General features: G+C 35.5%; 2 protein-coding genes across 2 annotated transcripts in view; one reads left to right on the forward strand and one right to left on the reverse strand.

Moving 5' to 3' along the window:
* TBCD (tubulin folding cofactor D) overlaps positions 1 to 24,672 on the reverse strand; it is a 134,236-nt gene that overhangs the window by 91,888 nt on the left and 17,676 nt on the right. The window contains exons 9-14 of the mRNA XM_082492341.1: positions 21,856 to 21,901; positions 19,075 to 19,207; positions 17,772 to 17,914; positions 16,888 to 16,948; positions 16,312 to 16,386; positions 13,149 to 13,243 (exon numbers count right to left, since the gene is read on the reverse strand). Of these exons, the coding sequence (XP_082348467.1) occupies positions 13,149 to 13,243; positions 16,312 to 16,386; positions 16,888 to 16,948; positions 17,772 to 17,914; positions 19,075 to 19,207; positions 21,856 to 21,901 (553 nt within the window). The remainder of the gene's footprint in view (positions 1 to 13,148; positions 13,244 to 16,311; positions 16,387 to 16,887; positions 16,949 to 17,771; positions 17,915 to 19,074; positions 19,208 to 21,855; positions 21,902 to 24,672) is intronic.
* Positions 5,679 to 8,272, forward strand: ZNF750 (zinc finger protein 750; the record flags this gene model as incomplete). The annotated part of the gene is made up of 2 exons (XM_082492239.1): positions 5,679 to 7,105; positions 7,555 to 8,272. 2 exons carry the CDS (start codon positions 5,679 to 5,681, stop codon positions 8,270 to 8,272), a joined length of 2,145 nt encoding a protein of 714 aa, XP_082348365.1.

The raw sequence follows: 24,672 nt of genomic DNA on the forward strand, positions 1-24,672 counted from the left end.
CTAAACAACTCGACAATATCACTGGATAACTGGCAAATACACTAACAATTTTGTCGTTTATAAACTAACTAAAATGCAACTAAAAGCAAGTACTAGTACTAATCAGTGGATGACCAGTTGACTTTCTCCTTCCACCATTCAGTTTCACATCTCCTAAGCAAACGTATAGATGTGATAATCAATTTCTGACTGAGGTGACTCCTTTCCATTTACAGGATCTGTACATTTGACTGTTGATTATAGGCAAGCTTTGGCAGGTTCCTGTGGCAAGCAAGCTTGGAGTTAGTTCAGTCCCGCCTTCAGAAAGGAGACTCATGAAGGACAAAAAGATTTAAATAAAAATGGAGAGGGGGAGGAAAAAAAGAGCAAGAATATTAAAGCTACAAAGGCATGAAATAAAAAATGGCAGTCTCTTTTATTAGAGTAAAATTATTATTTTTAAGCTTTGCTACCCCCTATGTACAGTCAATTCTGCTGCTCACGAGTCACTTCTACGAAAGTTAAATATATTAAAAGCTCGGTATATTACCTAAGCCGTTTTTGACCCCACATTGCAGACTTCTACTCAGAGGAACAGACACTACAGTTTAGAGTAAAACTTGGTTGTTGGAGGGCACAAAAGCGACAAGAGCTCTCTTCGATAGCTTAGATGCTGAGGTAATGCTGAATGAAAGCAGTGGACGCAAACAAATGAATCGTAGCTTCGGGCTGGAGTAATATCAGGTGCATCTCTACACCCCGAGGGCTCAACTCCTACACTTCTTAAGTCCCTCCCCCTGAAACAACCTCCTGCAGTTTCACTTAGAGATCAAGCAGAGAACAGGTACTTCTCTCTCAGCAGTGACAGCTACAGCTTACCACCTGTGATCACCTGGAAGCTTTCAGACATCTATGTATCTGGTAAGTACATTGCTTTAGAGCATGTTTTTCAAATAAAGTGTGCTCATATTAACACCTAAAAAGTAAATCAGTGGTGTTCATTTTTCAGCTGTCTCAAAAGCCTGGGTTACTCCTAGCAGGTGCATTTATTGCACCAGTTTAAGCTTTCAGCAGAAAGTTTCAGCAAGAGAGGCAAATATTTTAGTTTGAGAGAACAACTAACTCGTGTAAGGTTTTACAATAATTACTCTTGTTGGTGAAAAGTGTTTTAAGCACCTTTTTTCATACAGGAAGTTAATGTATTATATTGAAGTATGACAGAAAGCTGTATTGCTTAGAATTGCTATGTTTAGTCTGCCAACGATTCTTCATGCAGTAGTGTCGGGTTAATCTGAAAAGCTTGTATGAAAATAAAGTACTCCAGTTTTGAGTTATTATTTTTTCCAGCTTCTGGGAATTTAGCACAGAAAATTGGATTGGTTTGAGTTATCTTCTCTCTAGTCAATTAAAGCGTATTAAAAGATCGAATTATTAACTTAATATTTACAAAGATTTTTATTTCTTCTCCACGCTGCCTAACCAGCTTACTTAATCTCTGTTTCTGGACTTCCACTCACACACACACACAGACACACGCACGCACTCACACACAAGTACACAGTCCTCTTCACTCCATACCTTCAACACACGCTTCCTTTCCAGTCCTCGCCAACCCACTCCTCTCACCCATGTTTCCTCCTAATTAACAAACAGTTGCATTAAAATCTATCTTTCAGTTTAAAGGAACTGGAAGTTTAGAAGGGAGTGGTAGTTAATCACTGGAAAATCTCAGCTAGAATAAAACTCACAAATCTTGTTCTTGCAACACTCTAGGTAGGTGACAATGGCATGTCCTTGAATTATGCAATAATGCCACATCACAATATTTTAATTATAGCATGTCCTTCAAAATGTTCCAGCCCAGTGAGTACTCCTGGTCAGAGAGATCAACATCACCAAAAGGATACTGCAATAATAATGGAGCGTGCATGACAAACTGTTACGTAGTTTGCTAAAGCAGTGTCCTAAAAAGAAATATAATTACCATTCCTGCTTGTAATAAAAGACATTTTGAAATTTCCTCTTTGATCAACTGGGCATCTCAAACTTAGACTACTTAAAAACCTAAAAAACAACATGCACATATGTAGATATACATATATGCCTGTTTATGCATGTGTATGAATACATGTGTATATATGTGTACATATACCCACGTACATTTTTGTTTATATATTTATACACACACATGCACACAATGCTAAATGATATTCTTGTTTTCTGAACTTGCTAATATGTTAAAAGCAAGGAGGTAGCAACAATAATCTTTTAAAAATAGAAGGACGAAAACTTGCAGCTATCAGTCTCAGGTTGGAAAGGGCTACGGATTAGAAAACCTTGAGGAGGTATACTATTGACAAGAAACAAACAAGTAAGACAACATCAAGTTTAATAAATATTATCTGAATAACCTGTTTTCGATAAAAGTATAAATAAATAATACTACTACATTTCAAAACTAGGAAATTATAATAATATATAACTATCTGCATTTCTGAAATCAGGTATACAGGAAATAAATTAATTCTCAATCTAAAAGAGAGTTACATGGAAATTACTGCTACTGAAGAATATTTTCCCATTTTTAAAGGATATCAAAAGTTATGACATTAAAATTTAAGGAAAAAGCTACTACTTATTTTGATTTTTCTTTATAATAACAAATATTCATTTTGGTAGCATAAAACATACATTGTACAACTCTAAGTAACTAACATTATTTATATAGAGACAGTTTTAATTGGTTGCACCTATTTTAAACCATTAATGACTTTTCCAGCTGTATGTGTGGGATCAAATAGTTTTAATTTTTTTTAATTATGAAATATGTACCTCTGCCAGATACTCCTGTGTTCTACTTAGAGATTGGAGGAGAAATTATCCTTCTTGTCTGGGTTTAGACATATTTTATTAGTGGCATTTTTAAACCATGAGAAAAAAAAAAGGATTAAATAGTAGAGAAACAGAACATTCATCTGGCTGACACTAGCCTAAGTTTATGAAAGGGTAAACACCCTTTAAAATAAGCTACTCATTCTACACCTCTCAAGTCAGAGCAGCAGGTTCTGAGAGTGCTACCGTCTGCAGGCTGAGCAGACAAAAACAAATTTAAAAAAAAAAAAGCTGCTGTAATTCTGCCCTGCTGTACACATGGCAAAGCAGCTCCAATGCTCTACTTTTCTAACATTAAAACTGCAATAATGCATTTTATCTTATTAAGAAACGATAGTTAACACACTGTTGAACAGGAATAACTTGAATCAAAGTTGAATACCAAGTACAAAGTCGGGGTGGGGGGGAACAGGACACACAGGAATTTTCATTATTAAGCAGAGGAAAGCTAGCAGAACAAGAAAATCTAATTAACATCTCTTTATTATAAGTGCTGCACCTGAATGCAAATTCAGACTGTTATCATAAATAGTTCAACTAAGAATGCAATGGAGTTTTGACAACAATATCTTTTTTTTTTTTCAAGAATAATTAGTACAAGTACTTCCAAGAAATTATAAAGAACAACAAGTACAAACTGACTTGACCAAGTCCATTACAAACTGTCCGTGTTAGTTATACATCAGTAGTTAAAAATAAATGCAACAAGCTCACTTAAGGCAGAAAAAAAAAAAAAAAAAAAGACCAGTTCCCTATCTGGACCTCCCCTCCTACGCCTCAGTTTTTATTTCTTTTTTTTAATGTAAAGGCATTATTCTTAATCTTTCAAAGGAATTATGGCTATCATTATTTAAAATATTTTTAAATACTATATGATTTTTTTTAATTTATTGAACTACCATTTTAACCAGACTTCAATGACAAGACTTCAACATGCTGCTGTATAATTAATTTTTTTTATTGTTACAGTTTCAGTAGCCAACTCAAACAACAAAAAAAAAGCTTTGCTAAAACATGAAAAATAAAAAGCTACTTCTCTACACATTCCTTTTTCTTTAGGCTATTGCATATTTAATCATTTGTTAATTTTAAGAAAAAGCTGGATTGTTTTTTCTACTTACAGAGCAGCTTTGCTTTTTTCAGGGTGCCTTCAAAATTACTATTTTAACAAAATGAATATTTCTATGACATCAGAAACAACATTTAATACAATTTGCTAGAATTACTATACCTGGTGAAACAAGCAGCAATTCTGTAGCGTTGCCGTCAGTTTTCATAATGTGTTGCATGTCATTTTCTATTAAATAATCTCTGATTTAAGAAATGCAAAACACCTCTACTTTAACTAAAATCTCACAGCATGTAATTACCAGCAATTCTTTTCATAAACTTACTATTTTAATACTACTAATTCAAACTTCTATGTAAAAAGCTTTTTTTAAAAAAAAAAAATAATAATCAAGCTATCCAGTCACTCTTACAATTAGTATTCCCATAGTTTCGGGTAACACAATAGATACAGTACGTGGTTTTGCAACAGTCATCATTTTGATAATGATGCTTATAGTTCATGATGAAATCATCAGTTTTTAGATCTCTGCCATAACACATCCTATAAAATCATGAGAACTTGACTCTGAGAGTTTCTCACGCCTTCAGAATCAGTGAACATAATGGAACAAGCTGATACAAGCCCTCCTGACTTATCTACTGAGCAAATCACTAGGCTGTATAAAGTATCCACAACCTTAGTTTTTCTGAAGAAATGCAGATAGATCGTTACCCTATAAATCAATTACTGTCAGACACTTTTTTACCTGAATTGATACACTTGTGTGTCTGTGTTAACTATATGCAATATATAAGGTGCTACACAGCAGAAGAATGTGAAATGTGTTTATCAAGAAGAAGATTCTATTAGTCAGATATTGCAGTGCTTATTTCTCTTAATTGAATTAGGAAGAGGAAGAAAATTGGTGTGGTTTTATCCTTCGAGAGATTGGCCACTTTTGAGGTATCCATTGAGATTAGGCTGTTAGGAAATGCCGTGCTGGTTAAAAAGGGGGTTGGTCAGTCTCTGAAAGAGCCAAGTCAGCTCCCCAAGTGCAACCAATGCACTCCACCCTCATTGCACCAAAGCAGGAAATTCCCTCCTCTCTCTCCCCAACCGGCCTGACAAGCTTGCCCCATATCCAGCTGCTGCCAGGACCTGCCTCTTCTCATCCTACCCACCTCCACTACTCTCTCAACAGCTCCACCTAGATTTCTACTTTCATCTTCTGAATAAACATTCCTCCAGTTTGCAAAGAAAACTCCTCCAAGCCAGTAGCAGTGGCAGGTGACTAGCACTGCTGAAAATTAGGCCATTTCTGTGACCGCATTGAGGTGCGGAAGGATGTCAAAGTTTAGTGCGTGCCTATCTCAAGTCTGGCATCTGGCATTTTTGTTTTGTTAGGAAAAAAAAAAAAAAAAAAAAAAACAAACCAAAAAAAACCATGCCATATGTAATATGATGGGGAACACAGTTAACAGAATGTATCACTTTGTATTTAGTTCCAATGTTCCACTACAGCTAATTTTAAACTTTGTGTTACAGTTCCTGCACTACCAGTTGCAGAAGTGTTGTTTTCCGGCACCCCCTCTTCCCTGAGACACCACAGGAGTTGGCTTCTTCTCCTCACCTGGGAAGAAGGATTCTAGAAACCTGAAAAACTGGAAACATCAAGAGGCTAAAACTGAGGAAAGCTAACCACAAGAAAGTTTTTATAAAGAATCATTACATTTAATTGTTTACAGCAGAAAAAAAAATGAGTCTCCTCAAAGAACGTAAACCAAAGAAGCCTCATTACATCCCAAGACCACCAGGAAAGCCATTTAAGTACAAGTGCTTTCAGTGCCCCTTTACTTGCAATGAGAAATCCCATCTTTTTAACCATATGAAGTATGGCCTCTGCAAAAACTCGATTACGTTAGTATCAGAGCAGGATCGCATTATCAAGTGTCCAAAGACCAGCTCCTTGGAGCCCAAACAGATCAACCAGCTTGAATCTACAGTCAAACCAACTTCTTCTAAATCTGTCACAAATGGACTGTCAAATCTTGATTCAAAGCCTCAATATCCTTTTGCAAAAGAAGATGCCAAGGAAAACGTTGAATTACAAAACCAGGCAACAAACACAGCAATTCAAGGACAAAAACCTGCTATTCAGAAGGAATTAACCCCTGCCAGTTCTACAACAGAAAGTGCTATCGGCGTGCAGCCCCTTTTGGACAGCATTGTAAGGCCCTCAGCTTTCGTTCCTGTAGGAGAACACAGAGATAGTAAAGGCCCGGAAACTAGTGAAGTATCTGAAATTATATCGCTCTCTAACAAAAGTTCACCTTTTCACACCAAGTCTGCGTTTCATGCACCAAGTCACCCGTGGAAAGCAGGTTCTCCTTTCCTCCCAGAGTTTCCACATAAAGTTGCTCCCACAAAAGGCTTTGGTTCCATTTCACCTTACATGCAACCGATGATTCCCGAGTACTCACCCCATTTTTATGAGCACAGGCTGGCTATTTACACACCTTACTTGCTTCCAGGTAATTCAGAGTGTGAAAGCTCTGCTCTGTCTGTCTATGGCACACAAGATCAAAGACATTTTCTTCCCCACCCTGGGCCACTTCCAAAACCCATAAATCCATCAGCGTATGAACACTATCGATTGTTCCAACAGTATCATTCCACTCCTCCGATACCATATGGATTTTGTAGGCCAACAGATCCTCCATTTTACAGATTTTCACACGTAGCTGGTATTAACAGAGATCAAAATTCTCACTTAATGGAAGAAACTACCTTGCTGTATCCAGCTTCTTTAAGCCCATCCCAACAATACCCTCTAGGTTCACATAAAAAACAAGCAGATTATGAAAAAGAAACTACATTATTGCATGCCAAAAGTCATTCTAAAGACGACCAAAATGAAAGAGAGAATGCTAAAATGAGCCCTCTTGCAGGAAGCGCAGCAACAGGCTCCCCTGGCAGACCTAGCCCAACCAACTTCACTCAGACAAGCCATGCATGCGAAGGCTTATTTGACCTCTCTAATAAGTCATCTTCCACATCACTTGGCAAGTATGATCAACCAGAAGAAAACTTCACAGCTTTCAGACCTGTGAGAAAAAGCACCGATCAACCAACTCTACTTCAAAGTGTGCAGACACAGCAAGATAGAGGAGATTCACCTACCAGGTAAAATAATAAAATCACTTTGCAAATTCTTGTCAGACTTACTCAGGACACACAAATATAGATGGATACTTTTCATGCAATGCCCCTAAAATATACTTAAATTTACAGCATTGAGATAATTCGTTCTATATTAACTGGGCAAAACACAGTACAACTCACAGTTGCTATAATGAGCAGACCACTCAATTCTCCTTGAAGGTATCTGGTATTTCCAGTACCATTACTATGCAGGTGCCTGTATATTTCAGGAAATTCCCTGTATTACAGTGATGTGTATGGTGAAAGGGACTTGGGGTGGGGGGGGGTGGGGGGGCATGTGTGTTAAAGAAGAAACAACAAAATTGTCAGACTTCTAGCCAGATTTTTTCCTCTTCTTCCTGCGCACTTCCTCAGCCCCAATTTAAAAGAGCAACTGATAGTGAGTTCTCTTTTCTCCTCATTTCTTTCAGCATTAACGTCACCGATGAAGATTCACATACACAGAATGAAAGCCCTAACAATGAAGGCTCACTGTCCAACACGGAAGAAGACACAGGGATAGTTCCCCTTAACCTTTCAAAAAAGGCTGACACAAACACAGGACCTATTCATGAGCATGCATACAAAACCACATCCAAAACAGAAAGTCAGAACTTCCTAGACTTGCAAGACATGCCTTTGAACCTCTCGGTAAAAGATTCCTGCAACACAGTAAGCCTGAAAACGTCATTCCACAGTCCCTCTCATGATAATGGTGCTGCTACTTCTCCAAACACCGAAAACGAAACCTCCGGAGCAGATGCATGTAACCCCAAGAACACTATTAACAGTGCCTGTGACAAATCTTTCACAGCTCACCATAATGAAGCTCAAGACTTAAGAATAATTGACAGCTGTGATGAACAGAAACAGACAGCAGCTGTAGCTCTCTGTCAGCTAGCTGCATACAGCCCGAGTAAAGTTAGAATGGACAACGAAGGGCAGAGTCCTCAGGACAGTAATGCTTCATGTACAGAAGCTACTCTTAATTCTTCTGATACTCAGGATACTCAGTGCAATCAAAAAGTGAAAGGACAAAAAAGGACAAATCAAAAAGAATCAGCAAAATCACAGCAAGGCACTAAAAGAGTAAGGCCAAATGACTGTAGCAGAGTCTTCACTTTAAGGAAGAGGACAAGAGTATCTTAATACTTCACTTTCCGACAAGTTTCTGGTCATAGAAGGTAGTTACCACCAACATCAGAAAATTTCTACAAACCGTCTCTTATTTGGTTTGGTCCATGATGAGATACATTCAATCTCTCCCATGTAAATAATGTTCATAATTTTATATTAATATTTTTAAGTAATTGAACTTTCCCTTGTATAAGCTCAGATTTTGATGAGTGAATTTTTGCATTCATTACTAAAGCCAAAGTACATTAGATGAATCCTTAAGGTTTTTTGCATTCGTATTAATGTAAAATAACTTTTACAACTTCTTTTCTTAAAAGATCTAAGAACAATATTGTTCAACAACATACTGTCATAGTCTTTTTCAGGCTTAATTTCATTTAATAAGGGGGGTTTGTCTTTTTTGTTTGAAAAGCTTTTTATTTCACCGTGCAGTAGTTTAAATAAGCTTAAGATTAAACCTGGCTATTTAGAATTTACTGTAAAAACTGTTTTGTGTATGAATCAGTTTGCCATTGTGCCATAATACAAAACAACAGACCAAATTTTGTTACTCAGGGGTAGACACCAGTTTAAACAAATGGATCCAAACCTTGTACAAGCAAGCTTTTCTTAAGTTTACCAAGAACAAGATTCAAGTTAAACCAAAGAAAGCCGTCACCAATTTAACAAATGCAATTTATGTTCACCTTTAACTGAACCACTACAAAAACAATACTGAAAATTTGAAGATCTAAACAACTAGGTGTCTAATCTTCTGAGGTTAGACAGACACTGGGCAACCTTCAAACTCCAAGCCTAAAAGGTTATTTATATAATTTATTTCACCCAAGACTAACTCTCCTGGTGAAGGTCTTATTTCAGTATATATGTATCACTAATTATCAGTTTCAGTGTGCTTCTACATACATCCTAAAATCATTTTCTGCTTCTATAACTGTGTATATAAACTTGCAATTTTTCAAATAAATCTGTGACCTGTATTTAAAATATATGGAAAGTCATTAATGAACACAAATACATTCACTACACTATCAGTAACATATTTTGAAGAAAAATTAGCAAAGAAATTGCTAGCTAAATTTTCAATTTACAAGTAGAACTTGGCATGGAATACCAATCAACTCTAAAAAAGGAGCTTCCTTCAGTGAAGGAAGTTCATTATGCAGTTTAATTCATCCATAATTTAGCTCCCTATGACAAAGCTCCAGCTTATCCACACTTCTACAGAAGTTTAACTCAAATAAGGCTGCTCCATTGTATACATACCTCACATAAGTTTGCACAGTATGCACCATCAGTCTAAGTAAAACAAACCCAGACTAAGTATTATTCACTTAAAACTATGGGCATACATTTCTCATCGATTCATTATCCAGATAAGAGTCATCCTCATCTGCCAAAACATTACTAGTAGGTAGAAACCCACATAAGGAAGCAGAGCTGCATTCAATGCAATGTAGAGTTCCCAGATAATTTTTTTTTTCCTAATTTTTTGCACTATGGTGTTTTGAGCTAACAGCTTAGCCAGGGCATTCTAAGTAGTTTACTATTAAATAGTAAATTACAGGGGTTAACTTTCTGAGCTAAGAAACAAACAAACAAACAAACAAAGAAAGAGTAACGACATTGATCTTGAATTTAATCTTTCATAGAGAAAAGTTTTTCCTAGATTATCATAAAACAAGAATATCAATCAGAGTTCGAACAAAGGGAATATGGTAACAGAAAAACTCCAATTAACTCAAACTACAACAGCAAGGCAGTAAGAAAGTATGACATTTCAAGTTGTACATCAGTATGTGATGAAACAAGGAGAAAGAGCTTTCTAGGCCAAGTTTAAAGCTTCAAGCTTAGGGACACACGCTACCAAATCCATAGTTTCCAAACATGAAATTATGGCATCTAAGGTCACTGCTGCTGATTTTCAAATTACATTAAGCTATTGGTCTCACTAATCTCTGGAAGCAGAAAGTTTCATACTTTCCCTTACCCATAATTTTTAAAAAAACTCACGTATCTCTTTTGTTGTTAATTTGAATTTCCTTAAGTCAACGAGGAAAAGCTTTTTGGTGGTTTTCCATACAATTCAAGGATTTATTCTTCCCCATCTCTATACAAACATTCTTCATAAAAAGAAGCTCCAGTGGTGAAGTCTACCTCATCTCCATTTCTCAATTTAAATAAAAACTGGGCTTATGGGAACCACGAAGGTTAACTGCTCAAACAGCTCTCCACACCTTCATTAACTTGATTTCTGTCCTTCCTAACAAAAATCTTTCTAACTCAATGTCCATAAACAAATTATCCTAGGTCTCCAGTTCCTTTAGAGTAAGAAAATCAGTCCTAATGCTTATCTAACTATTCTCTTGCTGCTAATTATACCCATTACCTGTAGTCTTGTTCTGGACACCAAACAGTTGTCAAAAGTAAAGGTTTCCTTTTAAGAGGAAGAGACAAAGCTTTCAGCTTTGTCTTTTCTCAACTAAATAGCCTTAGCTCTTTCAGTCTTTCCCTGTCAATCTTATTTTCTGTTCTTATCATGATTCCTGCTGCTTTAGGCTTTAAAATTAAGTGTGATGTCCTAAGATGAGTACCCTATGCGTCATAATTTTAGCATCAAGGGAGATGGAAGGATTACCGCACTCTTTTTATGACTTCTTTTTCACCATTTGTTCTATTGAGATAAATAAAATTGTCAATTCACGTGGGTGACATGAACTCTTAAATCCTTTCCTGTACAACTGCTGCCTAGAAGTGGCTCCCTTGAATTGTCCAGTTACTTATTCCTAACTCGGAATACTACTTTGCACTTGTCCTAATTTCTTAAATCATTTTGTTAGCTTTTCTTTCAACTTCCAGAATTCATTCCTTTGTCTTTCTCCAAACTACTATAATCAACTTTGAATTTCTACATTCATAGCAAACTGGATCTCTTACATAAGGCAGACTTGCAAATTAAATTAGAATATATGGTATTTAGAATAATTATTTTTTCAAAATAATTTAAATGGAAAGCAAGGTCCATTAAAGCAAAAGGAAAAAAAAACAGAGAAGGGACAATGTCAAGTGTGCCACAGCTATTCTGCAGCCTAGATCTGCTTAGCAATAATTAAGGTTTGACTCTGATTAACATGTAACATTTTATGTCCAAGTTTTTTCAAATTCTATTCCTACAATTTCAGACTATCTTCTTTTACTCATCTCATCCTTCACAGTATCATACATTTCTGCCTTCTGTATAACTCATTCTTGAGTATCAGGTAAACAAAGGAGTTGCCATTTAGTCAACATAGTCTCTGATTAGGTTTCTTACCCATCCTTTTATATAGCAACTGTTGGTATTCTTAGCACTCTATTAAGAAACTTTCAATTCCTATAAAATCCATTTTCCTTAGAATTTTATGTCTATCTCTTTACCAGAAAGACCTTGCTGCAAGGATTGTGTTCCCTCCTTCCCCTCCTCCCCTATCTTAGCTTTATAGTCTTCCACCCCAGTAATAGAAGGCTACATCTTATGCAATCTGACAAATTAAAAATTTACATATAAACCTATGTATATTAAAATCACCTTCACAGGCAGCAATATATTTTCACTGCACCTTTGCAGAAAAAGAAAGGTGTGAGGGATACAACTATCATCCCCATTCTACATATATAAAAACTCAGCCTAGAAAGTGAACGGAGATGGTTTCACAGCACAGGTCAAATCACTGGTAAAGCCAGGATTCACTCATGTCTTTTGCAGTTCTATACAATATCAAACTTGCATGAAACTTCCAATTTAGATAAAAAAATTCTATTATGTGAGGCTATCCTGATTCCTTGATAGAGGTGTACAGTTTCAGTTTTGTTAGAACTAAAACGGAGGCTTACCTTTGGATGACTTCCCATTCTTAAAGTTGGGTTTTTTTTTTTTTAACTGTTTCATTTTTATCATACAAGGCAAAAGTAACTAGAAAAGGGACACCAACTGAAGGCTAGATGCACAAAAATTCTCACGTGCAAAACAGATACTATATTGGACATGAACTCTTCATGGAGACAGAATAATAAACTGCATTAAATACCCTACATCTAGAAAAAGTCAACAGATCTTCAGAATAGAAGATTTGGCAACCTAACTTACTAGTATAAAACAACAGTTGTGAAACATTTTTGATGCTTCAACTCAGATGAGATCAAAAGAACCATCTAGCCCAAGGTATTGCTGTAGAAGTGCCCAATAACGGATGTGTAGTACTACATTATGCTTTTGTCATTTCAACTCTAAAAAACCGACCAGAATCACAAAACAGAGAACTACTACTGTCACATTAATATCTCTGTGCTTCAGTGTATGTTGATACACACAGAATACAAAATGAAATAATTCCTCTGCCCTGTTATTTTTCTTTCCATCCTGATATTTCAAAACTCCTTTAAAAACTTAAACAGTTCATTGTATAAATTACATGAAATTGGCCTCTGAAATTTAATCAGAAACAAACAGCATAACCTACTAGCTTTAAAGTGCAAGTTAGTCATCAATTATTTAATATATTCTATTTAAATAATGACACTGACACAATATAAAGACATACAGAATTATTTTTATACAACTGTACAAAGAAACATGGGAGGGAGGAAGAAAGAAGAAAACCCCAAGAAACTAATTTAATTCTGGAAAGAAAAATTTATTAAGGATAAAAAAGGCACACCCAAGACAATGCTTTTGACAGAAGTACCTTAAATATCCCCATAGGCGTATTTTTTACTCTAGAATTCAATACTACAGTCATTATTCAGCACACTCACAGCAGCAAATTCCAGTCTATTGCCACACATTCAATTTCTAATACTATAAAATGTTAATTCATTAACTTACTAACATTCAGCAACTACAACTCACCATCTGAAATTCGGGAAGGGAGTAACAATCCTCTTCTGCCTAATTCAGCCAGAGCCAGGCATCCACCATGCCATGCATTGTCTGTTTCCTGGAAACTAATTTTAGAACAAAGACAAGTTTTGTTAAGACTAGCCTTCCCTTTTCGGATTTCATTTTTCATGGTGAATTCCTAACATTTTAAAAGGCACATAATCCAAACCAGCATATGTTTATTGTGTTATTAATCCTGTTAGACTTCTCAAATATAAGAATGACATGTTGAACGTGCTTTCTTTCCCATTTTGTGCAACATAAATACTGCTATAAACATGATCAAATAAGCAGAAAACACATTTATCAATATAAATGTACACTCGATACAGAAGAGTACAATACCTGCAACTCATCCAGAAAAGGAAAACAACTGTCTAGCACACAGGCAAAAGATGCCGTTTTACTGAACGCACCCAAAACAACTAATGAATTTAGTGCCAAATACAGTCCTTAACTAGCAAAGGAACTTCAAGTGATAGTTTCCAATAAACACATTATATGAGCTTATGCAGTGAAAAAACAGTGGTGTTTATCCACCTTTAAAAAACATAAACCAAAACAGAGCAACTTGTAGTGAGCACAGCAAAAAATATCAAAAATGGTACACAAGTTTTGGTGGACTGGCAGATAAAGGAGTGAAAAGGGGAAAGGTTGCATGCTGCGTGACTAAACATGTGTAAAGTTCATTCTGTATTAAACTGGGAATAGGAATCTAAGAACAAAACGTTGAACAGAGACTAGGTCGTATCAAACTTTCATGTCTCCCAGTGTCCTGTCTCTGACATGGACCAATAGCAAATGTTTGGTCAAAGACGAAGCATAAAGTATCATTCATCTATTAGCCCCCTCCTAGCTTTGGCAATCAGCAGTACCGAGACTTCCCAAGCCAGAGGTTGCAGCCAGTCATATTTAACAACCTGTGATGGGACTCTATTTCATTAATTTGTATAATCCCTTTTTGAACTCCCTTTACACTTTCGGCTTCCATAACATCCTGTGGCAACGACTTCCATAGTTTAATTGATAATTGCGTGAAAACTTACTTCCTGATGCTTCCCAGTTCTCGCATTATGAGAAAGAGTGAATAGTAAACAATTACTTGCTTTCCCTCTTTCCCCTCTCATATTTACAATTTTATATATCTGCATTATATCCCTCTACTTTTTCTTTCCAGTTGGAAGAATCCCCATCAGTTAAATCACATTTCGGTGATTGTTTTGTTATCTCTTCCTTTCCTAATATCATCTAATGTTCCATTTGCCTTCTTTTTTTTCTGACAGCTGTGGAGCACTCCACTGACATTCTGACAGAACTATCAGTAACTTCAAGATCTATTTCCTGAGTAGTGACAACTGTTTTACAGTTAGGTGCATTTTTCCCTAAGTGCATTAGTTTGCATTCATTAGACATTATTTCATATGTCATTTACTATCTAGTTACTTAACTTAGGTTTATATAACATTTTCTTTTCTGTGGCCTTTAGTTTTCACTACATTATCTAACTTGAAATCATCAATTGATTTCCTCACTCCACTGTTGACCTTTTTTCTAGGATCCTTTTTGAGTATCTTGAACAGCACAGGGCTCATACAGACCCAAGACACAGTGCTGATACTCTCACCATACTGAAAAATGATCACTTATTTCTTCCCTGTCTTTTGTATTTTAATCTATTTTATATAAGAAATCTTTTCTTCTTATCCCAAGAGATATAACTTAAAGTGCCTCTGATGAGCAACTGACTTATTTTTATTTTGATCACTAGATATTTCATGCAAAGAATAGAAAAGAGATTCCCTTTGTCCTTGCCTACATTTGTTCCCAAGTGCTTCTGAAGAAAGCAGGTCACTCAATTACTAGTTGGATTACTCATCCCTATGACTTGAAAAACAAGGAAAGAAAACACAGCGAGTACAGGTCTTTGAAGCTCCAGGGATAATTGAGATCAGCAGCACCTCTTAAATTAATCACAGTAGTGCAGTGGAAGGATGGGCCAAGTAGATACTTTCCTTGCAAGTTTTTAAGACTTTATATCTTCTTTTTTAATGTGTTATCCTTTGAGCTGGTATTTTTAATTTGTACTCACAATCAATCAATATGAGAAAATTTTCTAAAACTGAATACATCTGAGTGGTAATCTGAACATTACCAATATTTTTTGCTAATAAAGAAATTATTCTTTTTGTTATTAGCTTAGTCTGAAACACTAGTTTAGATCTTAAAGCTCAAGTACTCAATGCAGACCTGATAAGCAACCCGGTATAAAAAAAAGGCATATGATACTTTTTTACTAATTTAGTCCTTTACACGCTCTACATGGATGGAGAAACAAGATAGCCAACATTAAAGCGCATCAAAAGAACATCCTAGCAGCTGTATGTGATCAAACCAAAGTTTCAGCTAGCCCAAAAGCCTCTCTGACATGCCCGACCGTACGTTTCTTGGTATAGTGTAAGAACAAGCATATTGCACCACTCTCCAAAACACTTCCAAACTCTGGCAGATCGTGGACGAGTTTGCAGGAAAGAAAAACCATTTCTGTTCAGGTGTATATTCTGTTTTTACAGTTTAACTATGTGCTGTGTGAATAACCACCACCTTTTCTTTATTCCAAACCTGCCACCTGCTATTTTAGTTTGCTTCTAATAATATAAAATCTAGTGGGATTCCCATGCCATTCATGATTTCATAAACCTCTATTAAAACCCATTTATTCCTCACTCTTCCTAGATGTCTTAGCCTCCCCTCACATAGAGATTGCTTCTTATCTCTGGTGATCCTCAGAACCCTTTTGAATATCATTTCCAGTTCTTCTATGTTTCTGAACAACACTCAAGGCAGGAGCACCAGAAATTTTTAAAGCAGCAAGTTAATAAGCTTTTTTTATTTTTATTTTTCCAAGTTCAACTTCAGTCCTTCCACTTTACTTTAGAATGGGGTCAAGATGAAGGATTAGGAATAATCTCTTTATTGAACACGCTTAGCACAACCATGCCTTAGAAGATTTTGAAATCTGGGAGAAGGGTAACAAAATTTACAGATTTTTAGACCTGTCTTCCTAACTGTTGTCCTCCTGATTCAGAAGCGGACATGTTTCAGATGCACATAAAATGTGAAATAAGATTTTTACCTAAAACAGTCCAACAGAGACCCGATCACGTCATCTGCTAATTCTTTTGGAAGTCTTCCAGTTATTCTACCAATTCTACAGAAGTTAAAAGAAAAAAAAAATAATCATACAGTGATTCACTAGTACTGCATTTGATGAATAAGTTCAATAAAAAATTTAGTTACTGGAAATTTACAATAAAATGACTGACTTCAAGATGACAATGCACTACCCTAAAACAACAATCTCAAACTTGAAGCAAAAGCTACACAGTAGTGAACTTAACATAGAAATAAATTTTTAAAGTGGAAGAGAAAAACATATTTCGAAGAAATGCTACTTTACACCCTTCAAGTCAAGCCTTATCCAGAATGTTTATTTCCAAACCTATCTGCAATTTTCCTGAAGACTAGCCCAATTTCATATGCACCCAGAAAGACACAAACATGGCTTTTTACCATGAGTTGTGCTAAAGCCATCTGAAATAACTGTGAATATTGACAATACACACAAATTATCAATTATGGATTACATTAGACTGTACTTCTATGTTCTTTATGTTAGTTTATTAGTTTAGAGTAACCATAAGAAACCTACCCTTTTGCTGCAGACCACCTGACAATAGTGTCTTTGTCTTTCAGTCCAACCAACAATTGCTCTGCAGATAATTTTATTTAAACAAAACAGATTATTCTCATTTCACAACAGAAAGTTTTCTTCAAAACGTTCAAAATTCATTTTCCCTCTTAACTAGTATAAATAAAAATATTTGCATCCAGATTTCTTCTATTTGTTATACAAGTACAACTTGAAATCAAAGAAACAAGATGTCAAAATCATTTTCTAAAAGAGAAAATTTGGTTTGAAATTTTAAGTACTGTGAAAGATTCAAAATGGAGGTCATGGTGCTTTTTTCAATGGTTCATTAGATTATTCAGTTATAAAATTCTTCTGATGCAATTTTTGCCTATTTATTTACAGCATATCCACCAGCAAGCTAGCAGAGGACCTGCTGTATGACTACATACTAATGAAAAAATGCTGTTCCTTTGATATTACCGCGGCTTAAAAATTTCAACCATAACTCTTTAGCTTTCATGTAACACAATTTTTTGTTTTGTTTTTCCATTATGAATTTTATTTCATCCTCCATCTGTGAAAGGTTCAAGATATCTTTTTCATATTACTGGATAAAGTTGGTAAAATGTATTTCAGTAACTCCATCCCCCAATCCTACAACAAATGCTACAGTATTAAGTTTCTGCTTGAGAAGCTAAAATGCAAATCATGACAAAAATATAGTATATTTTTGTCAAAAATATACTATATTTTCATCAGTTGCAGAGATCGAAATTTTATAGTCTTTCCAATTGTTCACATTAGCACAGACACCCACATGACTTTCTCAGCACTAAGCAGGTTGTTTTCCCATATACATTTCATTTGCAAGCGTTACAATAATTTGTCCAGTTTTAACACACCTACAACATTTTCAATCTCTCCTGGAATGTCATATTCGGCTTCATCATCAGCTTCATTAGCAGCAACTGTTATCATCTGGTTCTGCACAACTGAACCCGGAGCTTGCAGATTGGCAGCCAGAGATCGACAGCCACGCTGGTATCTGCACAAGAAACAGACACAGTTTTCAATTTAATTTTTTTTCTGATTTAAGTTCCAACTGAAACAGGTACATACTGTCATAAAGCCTGCTTGTCAAGTTACTACACCTCCCAGTGCACAGCTCCCCAGTTATTTAGTGGTTGCTTTAAAGGAAAGGGAAAAGTATCCCATTCTCCTTCCTCCTGACCCAGTTGTCTCTTTTCCATGGTGAGAAGAGCTAGACTATTTAAATGGTTCCTTTTCATTACCTCTCCCTTTCCTGTTTCAGTATAGCCTCCTTTCCACTGCTGACAATAGAGGTAAAATTCCCATGCCCTAAAAACCTCTCCAAAACCTTAAAAAAATTAATAAAATCAACTTATTAATTTTTTTTTTTAAAATGTTGAAGCTAGCTCAGTACTTTCTGCCCAAGCTGTACTCAGATATTTAGCCTGTGGTGTAGATACATTCTTACAAAAGATATTTCACATGCTAAACTGACTTTTGCCATTGGGCAAGGTACACTCTCCACCTAAAAAGAATTTTCTATGCCTAAGGACGTTCTCAAAAGTTGGTAAAAGAAATACAATAAAAATAGTCACCAAGGGAGCCTGCAATTTTAAAATATCAGTGCGAGAAATCTAGAAAAGAGTTTGCCCTCTGGCAATAAGTAAAACCAGACACCAAAACCTGACTAATATGCAAAACGAAAGTGGGATTGCAAACCACTTTTCCCCTGTGAACTTTCTATCGAATCAGGGTAGAACTATGTAATGGAAAAAGTTATGTTCACTCTTACAAAATTGTACTAAATCAAGTTCAGTAACAAAGGTCACTGTCTTCCCATCTTTACCAAGTTATGCATTATACCAGAACAGGCTTCTGCTTGTGTAATGTGCAACATGAAAAGTCAAAACGTTTGGCTTGTCACAGCACTAGTTTACTATACCAAAATTGAAAAAAATTACAGGAAAGTAAATACAGTGGAGAAATCTTTTTCCAAATAGTGCAAACGAAGAATGTGTTCATTCCCAAATAACAAGGGGATTTCCTTCTCTTTTAGGGAAGGGAAGGTTAGGAGGGCAGAGGGCCAGTAGTCAAATGTATGGATTTAGGTTTGGGGTTTTTTTTTTTTTAGTTATTTTGGATTTTTTTTTTAAACTGTTTCAGTATTAAACTAACCTCCACTTTGCTACCTTCGGTTTCACAAATGTCATTCCAAGTCGTTGAACAAGTTTCATCCCTAGCTTGCGAAGAACCATCTGATTACTTTCTGACAGCTTGCAGTTATCAAGACATTCAAGTACAGTAGCAGCTGTAAAAGAAAATAAACACACTAGAAAAACTGTTTTTTAAAAAATCCCGGTAAGAAAATTTTGTAAAGTTTCAAAAGTTCCTTAGAAGATATAGAGTTTTAATGTATTACTGAAATGCAAATATCTTATTACCTACTTTGTAGTAGCTTTGACACTGGTCAAATAGTGGTAATATCCTTCACCTACCAAACAGGAAGGATTGCTTTCAGGATTACTTTTGACTATGAAAATTATAATGAAATTAGATTCTGAGAGTATTTATGCCTCTAATTCTCACTGGAAGTAACATGTTCATATATCTTTTGGGATCTAAGAATTTTCAGTCGTCTAACAGAACCAGGAGTCAGAAAATCTAATTCATTTACTCTGCAGACAGTTTCTGCATACTAAGAAAGCGTTCCCTTTCCTCATTTATTATTTTTAGGCAGCACCAACTTAACTCCTCTGGCACAGAAATTTTTATGACTATGAATGTCCATAAACATTCAGACATGAGAAATACTGTGTATGTGTAAACAATTAGTAACAAAACCTTTCATTTGGGCACATCAAAGGTAACAAAGTTATTTGTCCAGCAAAGTAAAAAACCAGACAAGAGGAGAATCTTGGATTAATGCGCATAAAAGTTGCAGGAATCAAAATTTTCACAAGGAACACATTCCTGTTACAAATAAAACAGCCCTTTTGCATTTTCAACCTGAAACAATTAATCATCATTTTGAAGGCAGATCATTAGTTAATAGGAGACTCACAACTTGGGCTCTAAAGGACCTATCATTCTTGCTAAAGCACTGCAAATATGCAATCATACAGGGGAAATACTCTGCAACCTCCTACTCCAGTCTCATATCAGGGTTTTCAAAACACTAAGCGATCAAAGATAACAATTGTTCCAAAGTCTGAGAAATTGTAGGATGTGACTTAAAAATCTCAGTTTTTAAAATGGCTTATGATTTACCCTTACATACTAAAATATTCATAAAATAATACACACAGACAAAAAGGTAAAGCCAGTCATGACTATTACTTCGATACCTTCCGGAAACCTCGATTTTTTTGCAGTTGTAAAAGCTAAAGAGACTAATGGTTTAGGAGGAAGAGACTGCAGAAACATCAATACTCAAAGATAGAAAAAAATTAAGAATATATAAATATATGCCTCTTCCAAGTCCTGTCAACTCTTGAATCAGTAAAATATCTAGAGACCCATGCAAACAGTTTCAGGACTAGTGCTTATTTTTAAATCAAGTTTTATGCTGCAAAAGATTTCAAACAGTATCTTCCTTTGACATTTGTCTATTTTTTTCCTATTTGATCCTCTGATCTGTTATAAATAACCTGTAATAACTAAATTTTTTTTGTCTCTTGCATTTTCTTATCCCCAATAGTTTCTGTCTGAATATTTGGTTCTTAGTTGTGAGCATTCTCTCTTTTCTATGGTAATTTTATTCACTGGTATGCCCCTGATTTTTCTCTTATTACCAGACTCATAGCTGCTTAATATTCTTTCTATATGCCATAGGCCAAAACATCTAATTTTACCAGCAGGGTTAATGTTGTGAGCCAAATATCTTCTATTTGTAACAACTGTGACTATTTTGTTGTACAGCTGCATCTTTTAAATTACATAATTTTGTATTATAGCATATTTTATCTAGACTGTTTATGTGGCAGTCTTCAAGCTTCTGCTGTGCTGTTAGGTATTTCTGTGCAATGACATTCTGCAATATTTTCTGTTTGTTCCTGACCAGTTGTACAGCACATCTGTCATTCCATTCTGTTTGTCTTCACTATCTTATCTCCACCTTTACTCATATCTCAGGCATTCTGTAAAGAAGAGTCTGCATCTCAGACTTAGTAACTGGGATAACAAAACTGTTTCCAGCACTAGATACACTAATTTTCTTCTTGGAAGTAAAAATAATTCTATTAAGTGAAATGATAAGCGTACTAAAGTGAGTTTACATCATTGCTTGATTCCTATTAATAGCACAAACCACATTTCTGGTGCTTTGATAAGCTCCACAAAATCAGTAAAAACCAAACTAGCATTTTGCAGTCAGTTCTGACCATATTCCAGGATCCACCATGAGATTAATGTAATTCCAACATGCAGCTACACTGTTCAGAAACTTCTGCACTCTTCTTTCGGGTACCTGTCTATCCCTAATTGCATCCATTATAATCTCTTTTCACTAGAATTTTTTTCTCATTTGAACAGTATCACTACACGATTCCAGCTGCGTCTCGTACACAGCAAGTTCTTTGAATTTGGGTCTTCTGAAATCCTGTGCTTATGTTAAAATAATGTAATATGTATACAACTAGCTTATGTTCTAGTGAATTTTTAAAACTATTTTCCACATCTTATAGTTTATATGTTCTGTGTTCAGCTCCTGTTTTATAGCAATGGCCAATGTGATTGCCTGCCAAATTCTTTGATGAGCTGTTCCAACATAACATTCCCCAGTTGCGTCTGCTTCTCCCTCAATTTGTCATCTCTTCTTTTTTTCCCCTCATTTTGCATGCTTTATAACTTCCCTGTTGATTTCACTCTTCACAGCACCACTTGTTATCAGTTTAATCTTTCTTACTTTTTTTTATTGGAATGGCTTTAAAAACAAAAATCAGGCTATTACAAACTTACCGTATGGTAAACAATCTTCTCTTTTGCCATGTTTAAATAACTGTGCCTACAATTAAAATAGGGAAAATAGACATGAGAATATAGAGAATCTAAAGCACAATGTATCAGGGATGTAGTTCTAAAATTCTTTCTAATGTTCTTGCAATAATCTATAGCGTTTAGTAATTTTAATAGCATAAATGGAATCTCAGGATGCAGCTTTACTTCTTCGTAAGCCAATGCAAGTCAAGCATACTGTAGCCCAGTATCCATCCCCTCCCATACGATCACTCAGGCAGCCAACTCAGGAGGCTGAGTTGGCCAAAAAACAGTCGAGAGAGTGAAAAAAAGAAAAAAGAAAAAAAAAGAGCCACTAGTGTTCAGCCAGCTCAGCTCTCTGAACCATCCAAGCTCAATACAGGTGGAACCACAGCTTGGTCACACAAGCTCAATACAGGTGGAACCACAGCACCTATTATCTCAAACAGGTCATGTCGCTTTGAACCTCTAAAAAGTGAAACATGAATAAAGGCAGAAGAACTAGGGGCACCCTGTATCCTGTCTGGGACTTCCTGACACTGAATGTCTCCAAATTGAACAAGCCTTGCTTATGATTTAGACAACCCAGCATGCAGTACATACACATCAACACCTTGGTCACAGCTAAGAAGCAGGGAAGGTGGACACATGTAAGTGAGTTTAGTTATTAGTAGCAACCACTCTCTGACAGCCAGGACACAGTACAGGCTAAAGTGCTGAGTATCTTACCTCGTTTCTCCAACAGCTTTTGAGAATTACGTGTTAAACAAAAAAAACTAGCTACAGAAATCTGACTGCAAGTCTGCTACAAATATACCTCCAACAGGCAACCTTTAATTCCTGTGCCGAGGGATTTAAAGCAGCAAAGAGCAAAAAGCTTCCAAAATAATTTTATATACAATTAAATACCCAAGTAAGATTAAGCCCCAGCACTACAGTGAGACAAATGGACTATTAACACCCGACAAAAACATGTTACGCCTTTAAAGTTTCCTCAGTTCATTTAGTATGCATCAAAACTACTGTGTTCAGTCACTTATTTTTCCTTGCTCTGTCATAAACCAGAAGAAAAATCTTCCTCAGTAAATATGCCTAGGAGTTAAACAAGAACAGACTTACCTTAAAAATATGTACTTTCTCACACATTCCAAATACACACATGCCTCCCATACTGCAGGTGTGGTTAAGAGCAACAAAGGCAATAAAAACACCTTTAGGCTATATACCCATTCTATTTTGTTTTGTTACTAAATTGCATTTCAAGATCCTAAATTAGCCCTTCTGATCAGCTCTACTACAAGCTATGAAGGGGAAATTGATAAGATATGTTGAATTATTTAAGATTTTCTGTTTTCACGAGTAACTAGGCCATTGTAAGGCATCCTTTAAAACCTATATTTACAAAGCAGAAATGCTACAGAACTACTTCAGGCCCAGAAGAACTGTTAACAGAAATAACTGCCAACACGAATGGTATAAATATAGCATAGCTTTTATCAATATACCATATCAGTATCAAAACAAAAAAATATTTCCCACTAACACACAACAAAACTCTGCTTGTATTAAAAAGCGTACAGAAAAGATGACAAAAATCTGCAAATCTTTGGTATAATTAACAAATCTAGAAAGCCTCTAAAATTTTTCTACCTCTTTGCTGAAACATGCAAAAGCTCATTTCTTCTGCTTTAAAAACCTATCAGATGGTTTCTTCACAAGGTTAGCAAGTTTGTAGTGAATGCTAGGAGATACAGCAGCATTTCTGCAGCAGCTTATCTTCACAATTACTTCTCCTTTCCTTATAAAAGCCCAGTTAAGAGTAAATACTGTTTTTTAAGGTACACACAGGCTGCCTCCAAATTATTAGGATTATATTCAAGCATATTCAAACAAAACACAGTATAATTCCTGAAGTAGAGATAATGTAAAGAAACAGCTTTTTAATATAGCCTTGGGAATGCTCCAGGACAAATGCATTTGGATGTCTACCCTCACACTTCTCAGCATACTGTCCTCAAAAAATCTATACACTTTCAGTCTTACATAGTTCCTAAATTCTGGCACCTTTCTACAAGTTTCTCCGTGAGTTTTCACATCCTCAAGGCCAGCTTTGAATTCAGTTCTGACTCCTCAGGAAAAACATAACTAGAAGGTATCACCTCTAAGTGAGATGTGGGAAAAAATGAACAAACACACAAGCAAGAAATAAGAAAACTCTTCAAATATGGTATACAAATTTTTTTTCTGCTATACAAAATTTTTTTCTGCTTTTCTAAAAAAAAAAGTAAGAAAACCGCCTCAAATGCCTGAGTCAATTCAGAACAGTGAACTTGACAGATTCTATTTCACAACCATTTCTATTATTTTCTGAACAAAAAAGTGAAACATACATTGTTTCCCTACAACAGTTCCACTACATACTTAAACAACAAACTATTTTCATAACTAATTTTCAAGACAGTACATCTATTCTCAAATAAAATACTGCAAGAATTTATAATATACTTTCAGTTGTTAAAATCATCATAGCAACTGCTGTAAATCAATTGAGATATGGATTAAGGGATTTTATTTTATCAATGCAAGTTTTTAAGAGAAGTAAAAATTAACCAAAGAACACCATAGCTACTGTGTTTAAATTAATAACTAAAGTTAAAAAAAAAAAAAAAAAAAAGGGATTTAATAGTTACATGGGTTTTGTTCAATAGAATATGTTACCTACTGACTTTGGAATAAACACAGCTGAAAATGCCAAATGTCTGAAAGGGAAAAAAGTTCTGTGTGCACCCACTAATGTAC

This window comes from Vanellus vanellus, assembly GCF_965231255.1.
Source record: "Vanellus vanellus genome assembly, chromosome: 17".
Classification (NCBI taxonomy): domain Eukaryota; kingdom Metazoa; phylum Chordata; class Aves; order Charadriiformes; family Charadriidae; genus Vanellus; species Vanellus vanellus.